The 19,945-nt window shown below is 35.4% G+C and overlaps 2 protein-coding genes and 1 pseudogene across 3 annotated transcripts; 1 reads left to right on the plus strand and 2 right to left on the minus strand.

Moving 5' to 3' along the window:
• Positions 1-711: 711 nt before the first annotated feature.
• Positions 712-8,351, minus strand: LOC107863134 (vesicle transport protein SFT2B). Of its 2 annotated transcripts, none has more exons than XM_016708931.2 (6): positions 7,991-8,351; positions 7,852-7,905; positions 7,692-7,765; positions 6,702-6,819; positions 5,854-5,912; positions 712-1,162 (listed from the first exon to the last, which is right to left on the minus strand). In XM_016708931.2, the coding sequence occupies exons 1-6, from the start codon at positions 8,081-8,083 to the stop codon at positions 1,084-1,086; spliced, it is 477 nt and encodes a 158-aa protein (XP_016564417.1). In that variant the 5' UTR covers positions 8,084-8,351; the 3' UTR covers positions 712-1,083. The 2 variants fall into 2 exon arrangements, with proteins under 2 accessions (XP_016564417.1, XP_016564418.1); XM_016708932.2 differs by having other exon boundaries at positions 6,702-6,814; positions 7,991-8,321.
• A 1,185-nt stretch (positions 8,352-9,536) lies between these two features.
• On the minus strand, positions 9,537-10,064 carry LOC124896829. Its single transcript, XM_047408671.1, has 2 exons — positions 9,877-10,064; positions 9,537-9,708 (listed from the first exon to the last, which is right to left on the minus strand). The coding sequence occupies exons 1-2, from the start codon at positions 10,062-10,064 to the stop codon at positions 9,537-9,539; spliced, it is 360 nt and encodes a 119-aa protein (XP_047264627.1).
• Positions 10,065-16,072: 6,008 nt separating this feature from the next.
• Positions 16,073-18,961, plus strand: LOC124896830 (annotated as a pseudogene).
• The last annotated feature ends 984 nt before the right edge of the window (positions 18,962-19,945 follow it).

Genomic DNA, 19,945 nt, shown 5'->3' on the forward strand with positions numbered 1-19,945 from the left:
ACAAGGTAAATTTAATTACTTTAATTTGATAAAAAGTAATTTGTCACTTAGCTATTGTAGTGAATAAAGTTCAGTGATTATATGTGACATCGATGCTTCCACCTATTACAAAAGTCAATATTCGAGCTCACGTGTTCACTGTCAAATACTTCATACTGTCTCGAAATGTTTTGTCTAAAAATTATCTACAATCTTCAGACAAAAAGTTTTAATACACTTCAAAAGCTACAGAAATTGTGTAGGTCTCATTCTCACGGCTTCAATACCACAATGCAAAAGGTCAGTGAAGATTATAACATTGGCATGAAGATTACTAATTCTCTGGTGTTTAGATTGAGCACACCATTATGGAAGAAGCCAAAGCACAAAATGCTAAAAAATAGTCAGTAAAGAAAGTTGTTTTTCATTTTTGTGTATGGTGCACTGTGATATCTACAAGAAGGATTCGACATGAAAACATGAACTAGTGTACAGATAGATGTAAGTGTTGAGAATGCGGGTAGAGGAAATGATGAATAATCATTTCTGCATCATCTCCTAAATCTTATGAGCAAACAAGTAACAATAACATGGCCTTTTTTTTTATTTTAGCCATTTCTGATGTAGTTTCCTAAATATAAGCAACTATATCAGAAAGACCAAATATATTCGCTCATAATGCAAAAACGTAACAGAACAGTTGAAAGACAAAAGAACAAAATAGAGCAGATATACGACAAGAGTGTGATTTGTTTCAGCAATGGTTTTACATTTGCAGTGTGAGGGAAAGCAATGAAATCATTTGACAATCATGACATGGGGCAACTATTAGGTGAGCAGGCAGCACAAGAAGAAAGCAACCATAACTTTCCGAAATGAAAAGAAACCAGAGGGTACAACCTATGTCAGCAAAAAGTTAACAGTCCAAATGAATTCATTCACACCTGAGTGAAAAGTGGAGTTCCTTCTGTCATCAGAGGGAAACCAGAAAGAATTATCAATCTCTTCAAATAATCAGCGGGGCAGCACCTCTTCCAAATTAAGTAGACTAGAGTCCAGCACTGATAAATATACTGGAGTAATGTTGCTTCAGAATTGAATCCCCTAGATTTCAGTGTCAAAAAGGCGGATAGTGACATTTGAAACCATTCTACGAGCAAAAGGAATATAACTTAAACTGTACCTGAAACCAGACAATAGCAGCAAAATAGTAAGGATTCTGGTTGGTTCTTGGGAAGTTTCGAACAATCATTTTCTGAACAATTATTTTCTCAATTTTCAATTTTAAGAAAATGTATAATATGCATATATCTGTTAACATGAAAAAAATTCCTCTTCAAGATCACTTTCTATCAAGTGTATCGGGATCACCCAGCAAACTAAACCAGTTTTGTCTTAAGTAGGTCCTAGTCTTAAGTAGGTCCTACAAAAACAAGTTACTGGTGCATAGCGTATACAGATGTGTGTGAAGAGGGAGGGGTGTGATGGGCCAGTATTTGATATGGGTGCCAGTGTACTGGACGCATATGAGAGGGGATGGATCGAAGAAATTGTTCATTCTCTGGTTGAAGAGGCTTCACTACGAGTTGGGTTTGGGGATCAGTGGTTGAATACAGTGGGTAAGTTAGTTTCAACTGCCAAATCTAGCTGATTCAACCTTATACTAATCAATTCTATGCTGGGACTGTTTAATTATGCTTGCTAATGGTGATTTATCTCGTTCGGATACTGATGGAGTAGTATAGAGAGAAGAAGAAGTCCTTAACACTTGGTGTTCATCGATCTAAAGAAGACGTATGACAAAGTACCCAGGGAGGCTCTACAGAGGTGCTTGGAGGCTAGATGTATTCCTAGAGCGTATACTAGATCAATTAAGGACATGTACAGTGGAGATAAGACTCGTGTAAGAACTGTGGGAGGAGACTCGGAGAACTTTCCCGTATTGATGGAGTTGCACCAAGGATCCTTCTTTTTATTTGCCTTGGTGATGGATGTTTTGACGCAGAAAGTGCAAGATGAGGTGCCTTGGTGTATGTTATTTGTGGATGACGTAGTTTTGGTTGACGAGACTCGCGGATAAGTTAATGCTAAGTTGGAGGTTTGGAGACAAACCCTAGAGTCTAAAGGGTTTAGGTTGAACAGGACCAAGACAGAATATTTGGAGTGTAAGCTTGATACTCACACTATTCAAAAGAGAGATAGTTTCAAGTATCATGGGTCTATGATACAAGGAAATTGACGAGGATGTCACCCATCGTATTGGTGCAGGGTGGGTGAAATGGCGGCTCGCATCCGGAGTCTTGTGTGATAAAGAAGGTGCCCCTCGACTTAAAAGGCAAGTTCTATAGAGTGACAGTTAGACTAGCTATGTTGTATAGGGCAGAGTATTGGCCAGTAAAAAATTCTCACAACCAAAAGATGAAGATGGCGGAGATGAGGATGCTACGATGGATGTGTGAGTTTATTAGGATGAATAGCACCAGAAATGAGGTTATAAGTGACAAAGTGGTAGTGACTTCGGTAGAAGATCAGATACATGAAGCGAGGTTGAGAAAATTCGGCCATGGATAACGAGGAGCACGGATGCGCCCAGCACGGAGGTGCAAGAGATTGGCTAAGGATGAATTCGGGCGAGGCAGAGGTAGACCGAAGAAAAATGAGAGAGAGGTGCTTAGACATGGCATGGAGCAGTTACAACTCAATCGAGGACATGACTCTAGATAGGAAGAAGTGGAAGACACGTATTAGGGTAGAAGGTTAGTAGGAAGGGGGCTAGTAGATAAGAGCATTTGTTTTGTTCTTGGAGTTTTTGGGTGTTGTTTGTGGTTTCGGGTAGATTGTTGGTGGTATTATTTGGTGATAATCTTGTTTTTGCTATTGTTAGTTCTTTTATTACTATCTTTTGTTTCTTGTTCTTATATTATTCTCTTTTTTTATGTTGTTTGGTCTCAAGCCGCGGGGGGTGGGGGGATTGGGGGGGGTTCTAATTCTTACCTCCCCAAACCTCACAACGTAACTTCTTTTCAGAAATAGTTTTAGAAAAAAAAGGAGAAGGGGAAACAATGGAGATACTTTCACTTGTTTTGAAACAATAAAGTAGGCATTTTCAACCGAAGATACAAGTGGTTGCATCTTTATGGAGGACTCAACTAGGTGCATCTTTTGGTCCCTACGACAACAACTTCTTGAGGAGGCAATCGCTGTTCGCACAAACCAACGAGAGATGTGGCTCAACATAGAAAACCTCTAATAACTTGCTTGTTCCACTGCAACAGTTTCTCCCTATCATATTTCCATTATCACTACCCTCTCTCTATCTACGCAGTATCTCTTTAGTCAAAGCAACATTTAGAAATTAGTGAAAATCAAAAGATGGAAGACATCAAAAATCCTACTCTAAGTAATTAAGAGAAAAGTAAAAGGTAAGTGTGGAGAATATGCAACTATACATACTAGAGGTACTGAGTTCGCCTGAACTATATTTTCCATGAATAGGAAAAAAGAAAAGCTTGTGTTAAATTCACTTTCTAGAATGATTTGATCCTTCAACAGCAGCTACATAAGAAAGCCTCGGGTGTACCTTCGGAACAACCAGAACAAGAACAGTGGACCTAAGCAAAGGAAAGGATCGACTGAAAAGAAGAAGGGGATTACCAAAGGCAATTCGCAAACAAGAGTATGTGACAAAGAACAAATTGATAAAGGTCCGGAATTTAACTGAAATAAAACAGAATCAAAAGATGGGAGCTCTAGCAGGTAAGAACACTAAAGCTTCACACCATTCTTCTTTCATTGTTTCCAATTTGAGAAGGGAATAAAGCATGACTGTGAACTGCAGATTAACTGGTCAGTGGGAATAACGACTAGCAGTAAGATGAAATTTAATAAAAGGGGGATTACGTGATCTTCAAAAACTACGGTTGCTCTCTGTTGGTTTAATTTACCACTATGATTGCGGTAAGCTTTCAGTTCTGCACAAAGCAGAGGTGGGCGCGCCCCTTTGCGCGTCTGCCAGCCCACCTTGTTCATATCGAGCCAGACAAGAGAGAGACACTCCTTAAAGTTAATAGAAACAATTCCTTTCTCGCCTTTTCTATCCTAGCTTCAAAGCATTATCATCCCTTCGCCACCTCCACAGAAAAATTGGTCACTTTTCTTACTGATCAATCTGAATACTTATCATTTACTGGCATTAGGGGTGTTCATGGGTCGGTTTGGATCGATTATTGGTCAAAATCATAACCAAACCAACTTAGTCGATTTTTAAATTTCTAAAACCAAACCAAACCAAACAAAAAAATAACTGTCGGTTTGGTTCTTGTCGGTTTAGTTCGGTTTGGTTCGGTTTTTTCGGTTTATAACTTTAGCTAATGATAAAAGTTGAAGATTTAAAAAAACAAATTCAATCTAATATATGAGATGTTAACCAATTGTTGTATCTCTACCTTGAAACTAAGATGTTAACTGAGTGTTATACTTTGGCAAAGCTATGAACAACACCATATTAACGCTTCTAAAAAATATTTAAAAACTACATTTAACAGAATAATATGATAAACTCCCCAAAAGGTGAACACATAAACTTCTTGCTCAACAAGGTTCAAAAACAAAGTTAAAATTAGTAATTGTTTATAGTCAAATGAATCTCAACTATAAATTTCAATATACAATAAGATATTATTTTCACAATTAGTATCATTTGTCATTCAAAGTGCGAAATTCATTTAGAATCTCATAAGGTATTATCAACTAGATGAAGACATGACTTAATGAGTTATGACTAAAGTTAAATCATGATTAAAATATAAAATGTAACAAATATTTATGTTGTATTTATGAATAATACATAAATAATTATAATATATATATATATCGGTTCGGTTTGGTAATTTTGTCGGTTATTTTACAGTAAAACCAAACCAAACCAAATTATTATCGGTTTTTAAAATTCAAAACCAAACCAAACCAAACCTAACCAAATATCGGTTTTTTTAATCGGTTTGGTTTGGATCGCGGTTCGGTTTGGTTAAAAACCAAACCATGAACGCCCCTAACTGGCATGTATTAAGAAAACGTGATCATGGAATCTCAACATCATTAAGCAACAACTTTATCCATTTATATCTTCAGTTTCCCTTTCATAGACAACAGGTAGCCTGGACTGCCTCAAAACAAACAGGGGGGGAAGAAACCCAACCCACGTCCTCCATTTGACATGTGAGTTCTCCTAACATACCAACCCTATTATCTCTATTCTCGTACCTATTTCAGCATAAAAAACGCCTAATCTATAAAAGGTGCCAAGAAATCACAGATGGAGACCTTTTTTCGACACTTTCAAACACTAAGTAGTTTCTTATCGGCATAACAACATATGTATGGCAGGGTTAGGCACCAAAAGTTGCAGAAAGAACATGTATAAAATGATTGAAAGTACTGGACGTGGTGAGGCAACTTCAATGGAGAGGTTGAGCAGATCTGAATGCCACCTTTGCATTAATTTGATGCATGCTTTCGCATACCTCATGAAATACTACGACCATGATGAGATATTCTTAAGAAAAATGACACTTTTAATGATACTTTTAACCCAAATTTGCTCAGCAAGTGACCAAGGAAGGTGTATAAACCACAAATAAAACATTTGTTGATACATTTTCCTTAATTCCTTATTGTAATTTGTGCAATTAAATTTTAATTTCAACTTAACAATTAAGATGGAAACACATAGCTCTATCCTTACACCAGAACCCTGTCATCTCCTTTCCTACTTTTGGGATAAAATGTAACTTAGTTTAAAAAGGGTGTAGATTGTAGAAAGACAGTATGTGCAAGATAAAATATGCTAGATAGATAGGGAGATAAGCAACTGACCAGATAAGGGCACAGATCTCGCATATGATTGCAAGTAGTGTCAAAATCTTACTGTGGATCTGCAGAAATACGTAAATAATAAACAGAAGACAGATTGTACGTCAGTGCAAGTAACATAACAACGTAGAGTGAATAATGATATATATATAATATCTTTGATACAGAGAGAAGTCGGACCATGAGAAGCAGTAACAAGACAGTAAAAGGGACATAAATGTTTTTCATCACACAGCAAGAAAATAATATGCTTTCAGGGTCAAATTTTCAACATCGCCGCCTTAAATCTACTATTAAGCAAAATTTATCTCGCTAAGCAATTCATCTTCCCCTCATAACAAGAGAGAGGAATGCTTGTCAAACTGGCTGTGATGATGATTATAATGTCTTTCTGCTTTTTAGATATCTTCCCTCAAGGCTCAAGCGGAAGGGAGAGGGGAAATGACCATTATTTTAGTTGATCTATTATCTATCTAAGAAAAAAAGAATATTGGGACGCAGAAGGAATTCTTCCTTGCAATGGATTTTTAACAACACTACATACATCTATAACAAACAACTTCCTCGTAGAAATAAGGAACTCCTACAGGACAGCCTCCTCCTTGGAAAGGAGACTAAGCAAGGAAGAAGATATCTCTGATGCAGTAATATATGAATTTGTCGCATTGTCTTCCTTCAAAAAGAAGGAGAGCAGCTGATTTGCGACAGGTCCAGAAAAGATGAGTGCAAATAAAAGAAAAGAGTACTGGATTTTCCTAGTATATCAGAGGAAGTGAACTCTCATATATAATCCATCATTTAGGAAGAGGATCACTCTAATAGATAATCCATTGTACAGCACAGACACTTACCAAGAGTGCACAAATGAGAGCTAAAACAACACATCCCACATAAATGCATGTGGCATAGACACGAACAGGATCCATCATCATTGATAGTTGTTGCACAGGTCCAATGAGAAAAGCTGTGCTGCAGTGAGAATATCCAAGTTCAAAACAGAGACAGTGTAAGATGAATGAAATTCAAACACATGGCTATTATCAAAACAATAAAAATCTTGTTGGGATCAAAATCGAGAGGGCGTCATGCGGAAGCTAATAGTTGCAAACTATAAAGGTCATAAATCAGAAGACACATAAAACGATACTAAAACAATCATAATATATCAATATTGTTTAGTCAAGACCTACATATAAAAAAACTAATATAAAATTAGAAAAACTATAGAGAGAAAAAAATATCCTTCTAAACAAAGCTCTTAAGGACTACACTGTGGATGTTACGATGTTTTGGTATGAGAAGAGGGATGTTCAATTTATAGAGGTACAAAATCTTTCCTCCAAGAAAGAGGTTAGCCAAATATAGATGAGTTTTTTTTTTAAAATTATCCATATAGAAAAAGTAGAGTAATTATTGTAATACTTTAAACCTCAAATTAGGTAAGAAAATTAGGCAAAAAAACTAACAAATCTACCTAGATACCAAACAACTAGTTATTGTTGAAGAAATGGAAATATTATAGTGCAACTCTGTGCAAAAGCAATTTGTGGTATTTGTTTTAGAGCCACGTTTCTATTTCTAAGTCCAACCTTCTAGCAACCAGACATAAGGATAAATTGGTTAGGATTTAGAGGAAGTAAAAGGAAAGGAAACATGAGAAAAGAAAGAAAATGGAGATAAAGGTCATATTTTGACTTTAAAATGCACTTCTTCTTCATTCAGGGTAGAAGTAAAACTGAAACTTGAACAATTTTAAAATGGCAACAACCAACTGTATGGTTAATCAGTTGCAACAATTCAAAACTTCCATATTGTTAAACCCGAAGCAGATTGTGGCATACCTTCCAATGGCCAACATGTTGCCAAAAGTAAATAGCAAGGTAAACTTGATGGGCTTGATGAACACAATGATTGACTGCAGGCAAAAACAACAATCAGCGAAGATATTGTCTGATTTTGGTTTGTGTTAAAGATTAGAGAGAGTGAGTAAGGTGGTCATACCAGGAACATACAAAGCAAGCCGGCGAGCAGACAGGCAGCGAAACCATAAACTCTCTGCACGATCAAAATCCCAAATTATCCCGAAAAATCAACTTGGGCTTTAGAGGGGAAAATGGAGGTCGAGTGAAATTATTAGTACCTGTAAAGGGGAAAGAGAGCAGAGGGCTTGTTGGCCACCAAAGAGATCGTCTTCTTCATTATCACCCAATATGGATTCGTTTAGCCTCCACATTTTCCTTTATTTGTCAATGGATCATCAGTACCCACACTTGTATCAATCTATACTATTACCAGACCAAGGTCAAAAGTATGAGAAGAATGATGTATTCCTTCAAAGAAATACTACGACCACAATAATGAGTTGCAACTTTCTTCTTCTTTGGATTTTTATTATTGCTATTTGAAGCAATAATAAAGTTCTTTTTTGCAGCAAAATTTGTGAAGAATATTCTTTCGCTGCTTCATTACTCTGTATCCAAACAAAAAGATTTATTCAAAATAATAAAGTTCAATAGTGAATTTCTTTTTATAATTTTTACATGAAATGATAAATTTATTCAACTAGATAATTCTTTTTTCTTTCCTATTAAGGGTGCAGTTGTTTTTTTTTTTAAAAGATTTAAGACGTCTGAATCTGAATGGATATCTGAATGATTAAAATATTATTTTTAGATCTGAATACTAAATGATTAAGATTGTTTGTTTTTTAGCATCTGAATATACGTAATTAATTTATTTATAATAAATATGTAATTCAAATTTAAAAAGTAATAAAATATTATATTATATGAAAAAAAAATTAGAGAAAGTATTAACTTAAACAACAAACATTATTTGAGTGATAATTAAAATATTTAAAGATATAAATAAATATATTATGTTAAATATAATTATTGAACTATTTAAATTATAAAAAAAAGTATATCGATTAAAAATTATTGTGATAAAATATAATCATAAAAAATTAAATTTAACACAAATTAATTTGTCAATTAAACTAATCCTACAAACTAAAATAATTAGTCAGATATAATTTTGACTTAAATGCATAAATATTAAAGTATTTGAATAACTAACTAATAATTATCTAATTTTAACATTTCACTAATGAAAAAAAATCAAATAACTAAATTATTGAACTCTCAAGTGCTTCAACTTCATTGCATTAGCTTGAGTGCAAGTTCCTCACGAATACTGTGCATTATCTGAGAATCTTCAATTGTCCAACTAGGTCCGTTTGTTTTCTCCAATGTTTCTTTTTGTAGTCCTTCTTCATCAAATATTACTTAGAGGTGTATCAAATTGATTAAACAATTCATCATTGATGTGTTCCTTCCTAATAAAATTATTAACGACAAAGCATGCAATAACAACATCTCTTTGGATATTGATAGGATATGGAGCCATCTTGTCCAATATAGGAAATCTTGCTTTCAGTACTCCGTAAGAACGTTTAATAACATTTTTAAGTTGTGCATAAGCATGATTAAACTTTTCCTCCTTAGTTATGGCACGCCTATGACGATAATCTCCTAACCAATATCTAATATTGCGATATGGTGCTAGAAATCCTCGAGTATTAGAATATGCCGCATCACATAGATAATATTTATCTGACGTTAAAATAAAAAAGTTATTTTATCATATTAAAAGGCTAAATAATTATTTTAATAATTTAAATTGTATTACTGACTAGATGGAGGAAATGAAAAGCCATTATCTGGATTAGATACAATTTTTGTTAGAACTCGTGCATCATGTGCTATCCCTTCCCATCCAGCATAAGCATAAGTGAAGACCATATTAAAGTCACATATTGCCAGAACATTCTGATAGCATTTACATTTTCCTCTTCCTCTGTAAACAATTTGTTGATTAGCAGGAACAACAACGTGTACTAATGTCACATCTAGTGCACCTATTGCTCCCTATCAATTTATAAATTTATGTCAACATAATAAAAAATATTCTTCTAAAATTCTATTCTAATAATTTAAAAATAGTACCTTAAAATTTTTTCAAAACCTCTTATTATGAGCACCAGAAATATTCATATTCGAATCAAATGTTGTAGGTGCAATCATCTCTTTTGCAAATTTCATCATTGCCTCAAGAACTTCATGAAAATACTTGTGCACTGCTTGCGAAGAATGCTGAAATCTTCTCTTAATAACGACGTAACGCTCATTATGTCCTATAATAGTTAAAAACATTCCTATCTTTTCTTCGACGGATATATGTTTGCTATTAGTGAGTCATCCATTTTGTTTAAAATGTTAACATAACTGAACATATGCATCACATGACATGCGTATCAATTCTATACATTATCGATTAGAATCGAACAACAATTCTAATGTATATTTTTTATCAGATAAAGATGATGTTAAATCTTTATTTCTTCGATCATATGTGAGTCTATAACATTTCCTTTGTTAATATAGGCTTATCAACCATAATATTTGATCATCAATATCCATGTCGAATCTGTTTTAAAAATAAAAAAATAATGCACAATAATAAGTACAACTAGCTACATATTTTGTAAGATCAGAAATTATATATAATAATAACAAAGTGACTATAATTTTTTTATACTCCTCAGACATAGCAAAACATAAAAACAATAGGGTTCACCAACAAACATGTTTCATAAGCATCACATATAGCATTACAAAGTTTCAAAATTATTATAAAAATTAACTAAAAAAAAAAAGAAAAACTAGATTTCTTGAAATCTGCTTCTAATAAATATACTAGTAATTCATAAAATTAAAGAATACCCATTTTTTTTCCCGTGACTTTAACCCAATTCTCTAATTTATCAGTCTCTGTTAATTTCATCCATATTTTTCGATAGCTATTACCTTCACAAAGTATACTAACAGTTGCAGAGTACAACGGATCTCCCCATCCAAGTCCATCTAACTTTTTCATACATTCCTCAACTTCAAGTGTACTATTTTTATTAATCAATAATTTCAATGCGGTACTTATTTTCTTATCAATTTCAAATCGAGATGATGTTTTTTTCTTTTCTTTCCCAAACTCTTTTTTTCAATTGAAATTAAAGTTTGAGATGGGAAATCTTTAAAAGTTTCATCATTTTTTCATTAACTAGATCTTGTAAATCATCAAGATCTATATTAGTAGATGCAGAAGGGGCACCAGGCCGCGGAGTTGTACAACTTAAGCTCCAACCATGAACACCTGTTGCAGTAGAACCCTCAAAAAGTATTGTACAAAGTTCTGGAAAGGGTAGTGATAGTCTCTTCAATACTTTTGCTTTTGGATGGGCATATATTCAAATATAAGAAGTATACTTTTTATATACACCTTAAACTGTTCTCTTTATAGTAAAATAAAAGGAGAAAAAAATACTATATAATGAACTAACCTTTATATATTCTTCCCACTTACTATTAGACATTTGAATGGTATTAGTTGTTGGATCATAAATATTGCCTGTCTTTTTAGTTAGTGGCAACCAAGCTTGATATTTTTCTTTTATATAATCGTATTGGCTCTTCATTTTCTTTTGTATAGCTACAAATTTATGTGTAGTCGCCAAGACATCTTTAATTTTATCCCATGATTCGGCTTTCAAACTACTTCCATATCTCCCGTTGAATGATACATCTTGAATACAAGATTCTAAGAAAGTTTTTAGAACATCCATTCTTCAAATCAATCTGTCATTAGTTTGTTCCATAACTGAAATATAAATTTTAATTTCATTATCAAATATAAAATTAATAAAATGAAAAAAGTAAAAAAAACTCTTACTGGAATTAATCTCCTAATTAGAATAAGATTGACTTGGACTTGTCTTCGTATTTGGTATATTTTTTTAGTAAACAAAAATGTTCTGTTACCTCTAAATAGATTCACACAAAGCACTGTAACAAAACTATCACTATAACAATCAAGGTCTCCATGAGAAAACATGTTGAGCTACTGCATGATTCAGTTTTCTAATAAATAAAGAAATTTTAAGATTCTAGGTATTGCACATAAAAACAAGGTAAAATAGTGAGGAATCAAAAGAGATTTCAATCTAATATAAGGAAAGTCGTTTAATTTAGAGTATCTCATACCATAATCCTATTTGTGCTTATATTAAGATAGAAAATTCAAGTAATAAAATACGACCTGAACCAATTTACTCAGATTGATAAATTCTAAGTTTAAGATACTAGGTATCCAATAGTCCCAACAGTACAGAAAGGATGATCAGGATTAATTTACACTTGACACCAATACAATAATCTGACAACACAAAAAGCAATTTGATAAACCACACAAACTGCACCACTTAGACTCTCGATTGCACATCGTTTATATCTATGCAAACCATCACATAACAGATCAATAACTCATGTTTTCAACAGTATTCGACTAAGAGTATCAACCCTTCTAGATAGAGTATATTAATTGGTTCTTTCCACGAAAAGCATTCGAAGGAGTATTAACACATAGCCTGTAACTTTTTATCTGTGACAACCCCGATATACTATCCGATCACTAATGGCCAGAGCATAAGTACATATATACACTAGCGAATCGATTGTTGAAAATTCTCTTTCAGCAAAGAATAACCCAATAAGAACAAACAAAGAAAGAGCATTACGGAGGATGATTAGCTAGGCTAAATAATATGTGCATATCAATTTCAAATATTCCTTAACTCTATTATTCAACTATAACTATTATTCAAAAAACTATAAATTTTTTAATCAAAACAAAAAATTACAAGCAAAAAATTAGAGTTTTTGAGCAGCAAATAGTGAATGCACAGATTGATAATAAAATAATTATAAAAAGTTTTGGTGAATCATACCTGAAAGAGAAGGAAATCAATGTGAAGAGGAAGAGGAAGAGAGAGAGCAACGTGAAAGGAGGGAGGGAGAGAGAGCCACATTGAAGAGAGGGAGAGGAAGCAACGTTGAAGAGAGGGAGAGAGAACAACGTTAAACAGAGAGGCAGAGAGACAACGTATTTAGAGAGAAAAAATAACAAAATTTGAGATTTTTTAGGATATAAAAATTAGGTTTAAAAGAGTCTGAATGCCATTCAGACTCTTTTTCATATCTGAGCGATTAAGAGATTTTTAGAAATTTTAAGAGGCTTTTTTTTTTTAAAATAAATGCACTTAATGAGCTGAAGTCTAAACCATTCAGATTCATACCTCCATTAAGTACAAACAAATAGGGCCTAAATTGCTAAAGAAGTTAACTAAAATATTATAATTCTCAGAAAAAATAATTTTTTAAGCCTATATAATAAAATTTAAGTCAAATGTGTTTTTAATTTCAACCAAAAAGATGATATAAGAAATTAATGGATTTTAAAAGTCATATTTTATTTCAGAAAATACCACATTGATGTAGAATTTAGACATTGTTGGTTATAGTTAAAACTTATAGAATTGTGTTTAGTTATATTTTTTAAAATATAAATAGTTTAAGTAATTTTCATGCTTAAATCTATTTTAATTTTCAAACTTTTCAACTGCATATGAGTAAAATCCTACTCGCTTTAGGGCAGTCTAACCCACAGGCTGCACGCACCAACTTGTTGGCAGAACGAAAGACTTATACCGGATAGCTTGAAATTGGTATTTCCACTAGATATATCTCAATAGCTGTAAGGGCTTACCTTGGCGCTCCTACTGTTAGAACTCCAACTGACAAGGGAACTCAAGTGGAAGACCACTTCCACTGCCCGAAAGCCTTATCATTGGAAGAAAACTACACGATTAGCAGTAAATAGGATCAATCCTCCATATTTTTCTCTTTGGCATAACTGGTAAGAAGCATACTACAGTAATAGACCAGTCCACTAACTAGAAGATTCAAGGCAAGATCATAAGTGGGGCGGGACGGTAACGCACCTCCTAATATTTCCCAGGTAATGAAAGTAGATCCCCTTGTCCAGCCGAGTCTTTTATATCTGTTGCCTTGTTTGGAGTTGATCCTCTTTATACTTTGGTTCTCGAAAAAGCTCTAAGTGAACCTCCTTCCTAACCGAAAGAATAAAATCTGGTAATATAACAATAAGATAAGGGAAAATATCAGCATACCCACTACTATTTCATTCGCAGCTCTTACCGTTGAAGGAATCAGTCTTGCTTTGGCTTGATTGCTTTCACCAGGTCTAGCTAGGCTAAGAGTCGATTAGCCCGAGTTGTGTTAAGATAAGTGGCACTTGAATAGGAAGTAGACATCGTTAAAGGAAAGAACTTGTATTACAAGGATTCATAAACTATAAATCTGGCAATTCCTACCAGGGTGGTGGGTCAGAGCGGATTCCCTTACTTCAGGGCAGGAAAGGAAGAATGGTTAGGGGGCTTATCTTTAAGCAGCTGGATTCCATGTAGCTATAGCTGCAGAGGATATTCTCTAAAATCTATAACTGTATTTCTTATTATTCTCTGAAAACATACCTAGGTTTTGGCAATCACTCTACTGATAGAGAACCTAAGAACTACCAATAAGCCTTTAGACAGGCGACGAAAATGGTAAATGGCGACTTTCTTTACAATGACTTCTTCCTTTCCTCTTCACCATACAAAAATCTAGCTCATCCTCGAATCAGGGGATACCTTAAGTCAGCAGCTTTCTTTAAAGATAGGGCATTTACATAAACTTTGAAATAGTACCCAGGGATCTTATATCAGGAAACTCCCAAGCTTGCCAAAGAAGGAACAAAATAGAAAAAGACATCGTCCCACCATTTTTTATGTGTGCATACCACTTTTGAGTATTTTTGCACTGCTAGCTCCCTTAGATCATTGGCTACCAGAAAGATTAGAACTCAGGAACATCAATATGGTTAGGGATCATTAAGGTATGACCCTTAGCCTATTCCTTTCTGCTTTTTGAACGAATCTAGAACCTCAATTAGAAGATTTATTAGAAACCTTTCTTTGAAGACTCAATTTGTTAGATAAGCCTTGTACATAATCACTGATAGGGTCATTCCTGAAATTTACAAATAGTGTTTGGGAACTTTGAAGCAAGTTGATCTTAGAAGACTAACCTCGCAGCTCAATTAGATCAATCAGTTCAAGATTGACAAACCCATCTTCCTTATGTGAAACTCACTTTGTTGGATTACTGGAAGCAGATGAGCCCGTGCAAGCATTAGAACATGAATTCTTCGATCTACAGAGTCCTTATGTCTTGCTCCTGAAAAGAATAATCAAGCAACCTTTTTCTTTGTTACAGAACAGATATTCTATTCTTTGCTTTCCCGACACTGACCTCTCTAGTCAAATGTTAGAGTCGGTTCTACTTCAACTAGTAGTCTTTAAGTCAAAAATTGCTTTCATATCTCATATGGCATCTGTACCAACAGACTTCTTTGGACACCAGGAAGGCAAGTAGCTACTCCACCCGATCTAACTCTAGAGGATCCAACTTATTTGTTAGATAGATTAGCCTCTTCTCCTTTAGGAGATGTAGCAAGACTACGTTCTCATCTGAGTTCTCTTTCTTAATACACTCTAAGAAAAAGGCAAGTACGGTTACTATACTTTAGAGTAGATCCAGCTTCCCTCCGGGTCTCAATTAGGGTATATGGTCCTATCCTAAAAGAAAGATCTTATCTTGCCTCCCTAAAATAAAGGGTTTTAACTACCTCTGAAGAGGCTCCCCTTTCGTACCTACTCCACAAGGTCTCACTCCCTTCACTTCCTCTTCAACAAGATATGACCCTTTTATGGCTATAGTGGCGTACTTAGGTAATGAAATTCTCGACCAACCCTATCCCCTAACCTTCAGAGTGAAAAGGTGCATCTCCCTCGGAGTCTCAGTCCACTTCTTCTCTTTTTGGAGCCTTCCTCATTGGCCATGTATCGAATGAGACTAATTTTGATAAAGAAGTTTTTTATTCTCCCCAGTCCCTATATACTTCCACCTCGACTCCTAAAAACTAATCCATTGAGAGTTCTCCTGATGAGCAAAAAGAGAAATTGGAGTTTATATCTGAAAACTAGTGGAAACATTAGATGAGGTAAATCCTTCAAGCATTCAAGGAAGGCTTAGAGATAGTTGATCCACGAGCTAATATTGGCAAGATTCCCGATAGACAAATGGTGGAAGCTTCAACTTAGATTCTCTCCTTAGCTGATTATTACTCTATCTTTCTCATTTTCTTATCGTAAACTCTTGTCCCTCATGTTTTTTTAAGGCTCTATTCTTTTAAAGTAAAGACAAGAATGAGTGAATCGAGCCCATCTATTGGTAAAGGATCTGATAGCCTAGGAAAGATCGATGGAAAGCTCTTTACTAGACCTCTTAAAGCAAGGTAAACTAATACCCCAAGAGCACAACCCAAGCGTGAAGCTTTTCTTCTCACAATAGTACGGTTTTCTCCTATTTGTCCAGCTTTTTCGATGGTTCACTATAGAATTTTAGACCTTCCCCCTTTATTGGCTTATCCCACCACTTAAGGTAAGGAATTGTGGAGGAATTAATAGTTACAATCTAGCCCCCTTCGCTTGCTTGATTGAGGGATATGAATAAATAATACTACTAGAGTCGATAGCAATAGAATATCCTTCTCACTTGAGAGTGGGAACTGAAATGGTAAGGACAATCGATATTTCTTGTGGGGGAATAGAGAATCCAAAGCGAAAGGGTGGCAGTTGACCACTAATAGAGCGTTCGATCCCTTTCTGATTCCCCTCAAACCTAGCTCGCTTCATCAGTTGAGAAAGTATGAGAGGGCGTTTTTCAAGTTCTTTGTTGTGTTTGTAATAATTTTTTTGTCTCTTCTTTAAAGCCTTTTTAATTGGCTCTTTCTTCCCTTCTAATTTTTAAAAAGGTTATTTACTGGCCTTATTCGTCTCTGGCTAAGGAAAAAGAAACCTCACTGTTACTGACACTGGTATAGACTATAGATGCATTTTGGTGTCCTTCTCGCCTGGTGGCCACAACTCTTTCCTATCAGCTTAGGTTTTATACAGTATAACGAAAGGGTTAGTAGTTAATTGCTATCCCTTTTTTTATCTATATTTGGAGTGTGTTGTTGTTGCCTATGTGGGCTGGTGTTTTTTTTGATCTTGGGATGATCTTTAGCCATTTTTTGTTGCTTTAAGCAGTAACATGTTCTGTTGTAGAAGGAACAACTACGAAGCAATCATTCTTTGTGGAATCTCTCATACGAGATATCCGGTGTTATGAGGAATGTTAGGAGTTCACTTTACCTTCGAAAGGAGCTACTATTATATCGACCTGTGATTTGTCTAGTTCCTGATCGATTAAGTAAGTTTTCAATGGCTGATACTATTTTAATCTGCCAGCCTTACTACCTTTAATACTATGCGATTGAATGTTGAAGTAATGTCATCTTAAGTGTTGGGTTTTGTTGGAGTTGGTTTATCGGACCAAAGAGTGGCAAACAATATTATTACAATACCAAAAAGAACTTATCGTGGGAGCAGCCAAAAAAGAGAACCCTTCAACAACAAAGAAAGAAATTATGTAAGTAAAGAGAAAGATAGCCAGTCCTCTTGAGCGGCTAAGAGTGCTATGTAAAAAGGACCAAGGAGGATCCTATCCGTCAGGAAAAGAATGAGAAGTAGGAGCTAGCCTTAGGGGCAGAATCGAATGATTATGAGATAAATAATGAGATAAAGGAGAGAACTGAGACAATTCACTTTGAGTACAGAGAAGTTTGCTGGTAGGAATTCCTCAGGGCGTATTACGTTTTTTCACCAAGGGGGTAGATCAAAGCGATTGCAGTAAAGAATTAATCTGAAATAAAGCACTTCATCTATAGGTGTTGTAGAAAGGATAGTAATTGATCTTCTTAGATCACTCTGGTATAATGGTTCCCCGGAGGGGGAAGGTCCGCCAATGCAACACGATAGAAGAGTTCGCTCTATTGCGTAAGATCCTCGAATCAAAAACAACCACGACTACCATCTGTGATCCATTTTTATTCTTTTCCCTACCCGAGAAAGAGGATAAAAAAAGAGTAGTTTGCTTCTCTCCTGGGTGGATGGCGACTTATGTAGTGGTCGACCTTCTTACCAGAATGCCTTTTTGGTCAAAAGCCCCCTTTTTACTAGTAAGGACGTAGGAAGGAAAGAAACTTGCATGAAGGACGTTTTCTTCTCTGCCCTTTCCTCTCTAAAGTCCAAGGGAGAGACTGCATCCCTTTTCTTTGGTAGCTCTTTTGGTTTCCCAAGGATAGAGGAAGCTAGAGCAAAGCCCACTTTCTTCTCTTCGCGAATGAGAGAGAAAGTCAGAAGGAAAAACACGTTCTTTCTTTACGAGATCTGAAAGTGGAGAACGCATAACATTCTATGGGTACATAGAATCAAACGTAAAGCAACGCTCTCTTGGCAGAGTTTTAGGTGGAAAGAGACTTTAGGGCTTGTTAGAGCTTCTGGGCATTACAAATCAGAGCCGAAGACGGATCAAGGTAGCTTGTCTTTCAAGCCAATAGGCATAGGGTTGAAGAATGGAACGTGCAAAGTAGATCGTATATCTGTCATGTGAACTATTGGTCCTAAGAAATGTCTTGTGCGAAGCGACCCACAACGGAAAAACTCCTTTTTATTTTATGTTAGGGGTGCACTAACATGCAACATCAATCAGATGTAGGTATCAAATCCCACCACTGAGATGTCCAGCAGATTCTTGGGCCTTGACGAATGGCCGACCACCTTTTACGTTAGAAGAGCAAAAGGCCCAGGGAATAGTAGGATGAACCAATTTGAATGAGTGTAAGCTTCGTTGCCCGAACATGATTAGTGCTGACCACACTAGGTGCTACCGTGGTAGCAAGAGAGGCCAGACAGTGACAATTGAGAGGTTGTCACTAAGCATTCCTAGTAATAAGGGAAAAAAGGTCAAATGTCAAGGCAAGGCCATACACCCGTTTAGCTCCTCGCAGAGTATAACTCATATCCAAACATCTTATTGGGGAACAGGGCAACGCCCATGAAGCTCGGACGGAAAAGAAAGGTTTTCCAGGTAGTATTCCATGGGTGTAGGATTCTTCAAAAAAGCGCGGGCTGACTCGGAGACCTGGGACCTTGGCTTAGTAATGAATGAAGGGAAACTCTTTGAGATTTCTCCAACAACGAATTATGTAGTGGTCGGCCTTATAAAGCTTACTATGCCTTGCTTCCCTCTCCCCTTTACTTATGTTGTGGAAAATAGTCATCGGCATTCTATAAGCAACTTGACCAAGTCTACGAAGCTTTGTTTTTCTTGTAGTCGACCCATAATACCTCCCTTCATTTGCTTGCCTCTTTTCAGCTCAAAATGTCTAATGCCTATTATTTAGTACTAGAAGCTAACCACCATAAGCTCACCTTTTGGGTCTTTGTAATGCCCCGATACTATCCTTTGGGCGTTACACGGTGCTTACAATCTCGAAGGACCACAAGCTAACCTATGATTGGTGTCTGCTGTAAGCACTGAATAATAAAACTAAAATCATATGCGGAAGTATAACTGAATATGACAAGGTTCTTAAAATACTAAAATAATAACTGAATGTACTGATAATAACATCTGAAAAACTAAATATTTGTCTGTGCTAGTCTGAAAGCCTCTAACTGTCTGAATATGGAGTTGATGGGATAAACCCCCAACTAAATCTGATTGAAATAACTACTGAGCTAGCTAAAATATTGATATAGATAAACTTTGTCCTCAAAATATGAGGAATCACCACTAAATCTGTTGCTAATAGCCTGTGCTGCTAAGTACGGTTAGGATCCTGAGCATCCGAACCTATGATATGAGACATCATAGCACAAAGAAAGAGTATGCATTAGTATGTGGAATATACTGGTATGCTAAGTGAGGTAGGTTGATATACATGGGTTCATATGCATGAGATGATGACTGACTAAATAAATATCATGAAGTAACTGGATAAGAGTACATGCAAAACTGTAACTACTGAACATGTTGAATATGCAATACTGCCCATATAATGTCTGTCTGAGTTAGACTGAAACTAAAGTACTGAGTTTTGATAATTGAAAGTTTAGACTGATACTGAAGTATTAAATTTTGATGGCTATGTAACTGATAACTGATAGCCCTGGTTCTGTAGAACTATCTGA

This window comes from Capsicum annuum, chromosome 3 (assembly GCF_002878395.1).
Source record: "Capsicum annuum cultivar UCD-10X-F1 chromosome 3, UCD10Xv1.1, whole genome shotgun sequence".
Classification (NCBI taxonomy): Eukaryota; Viridiplantae; Streptophyta; class Magnoliopsida; order Solanales; family Solanaceae; genus Capsicum; species Capsicum annuum.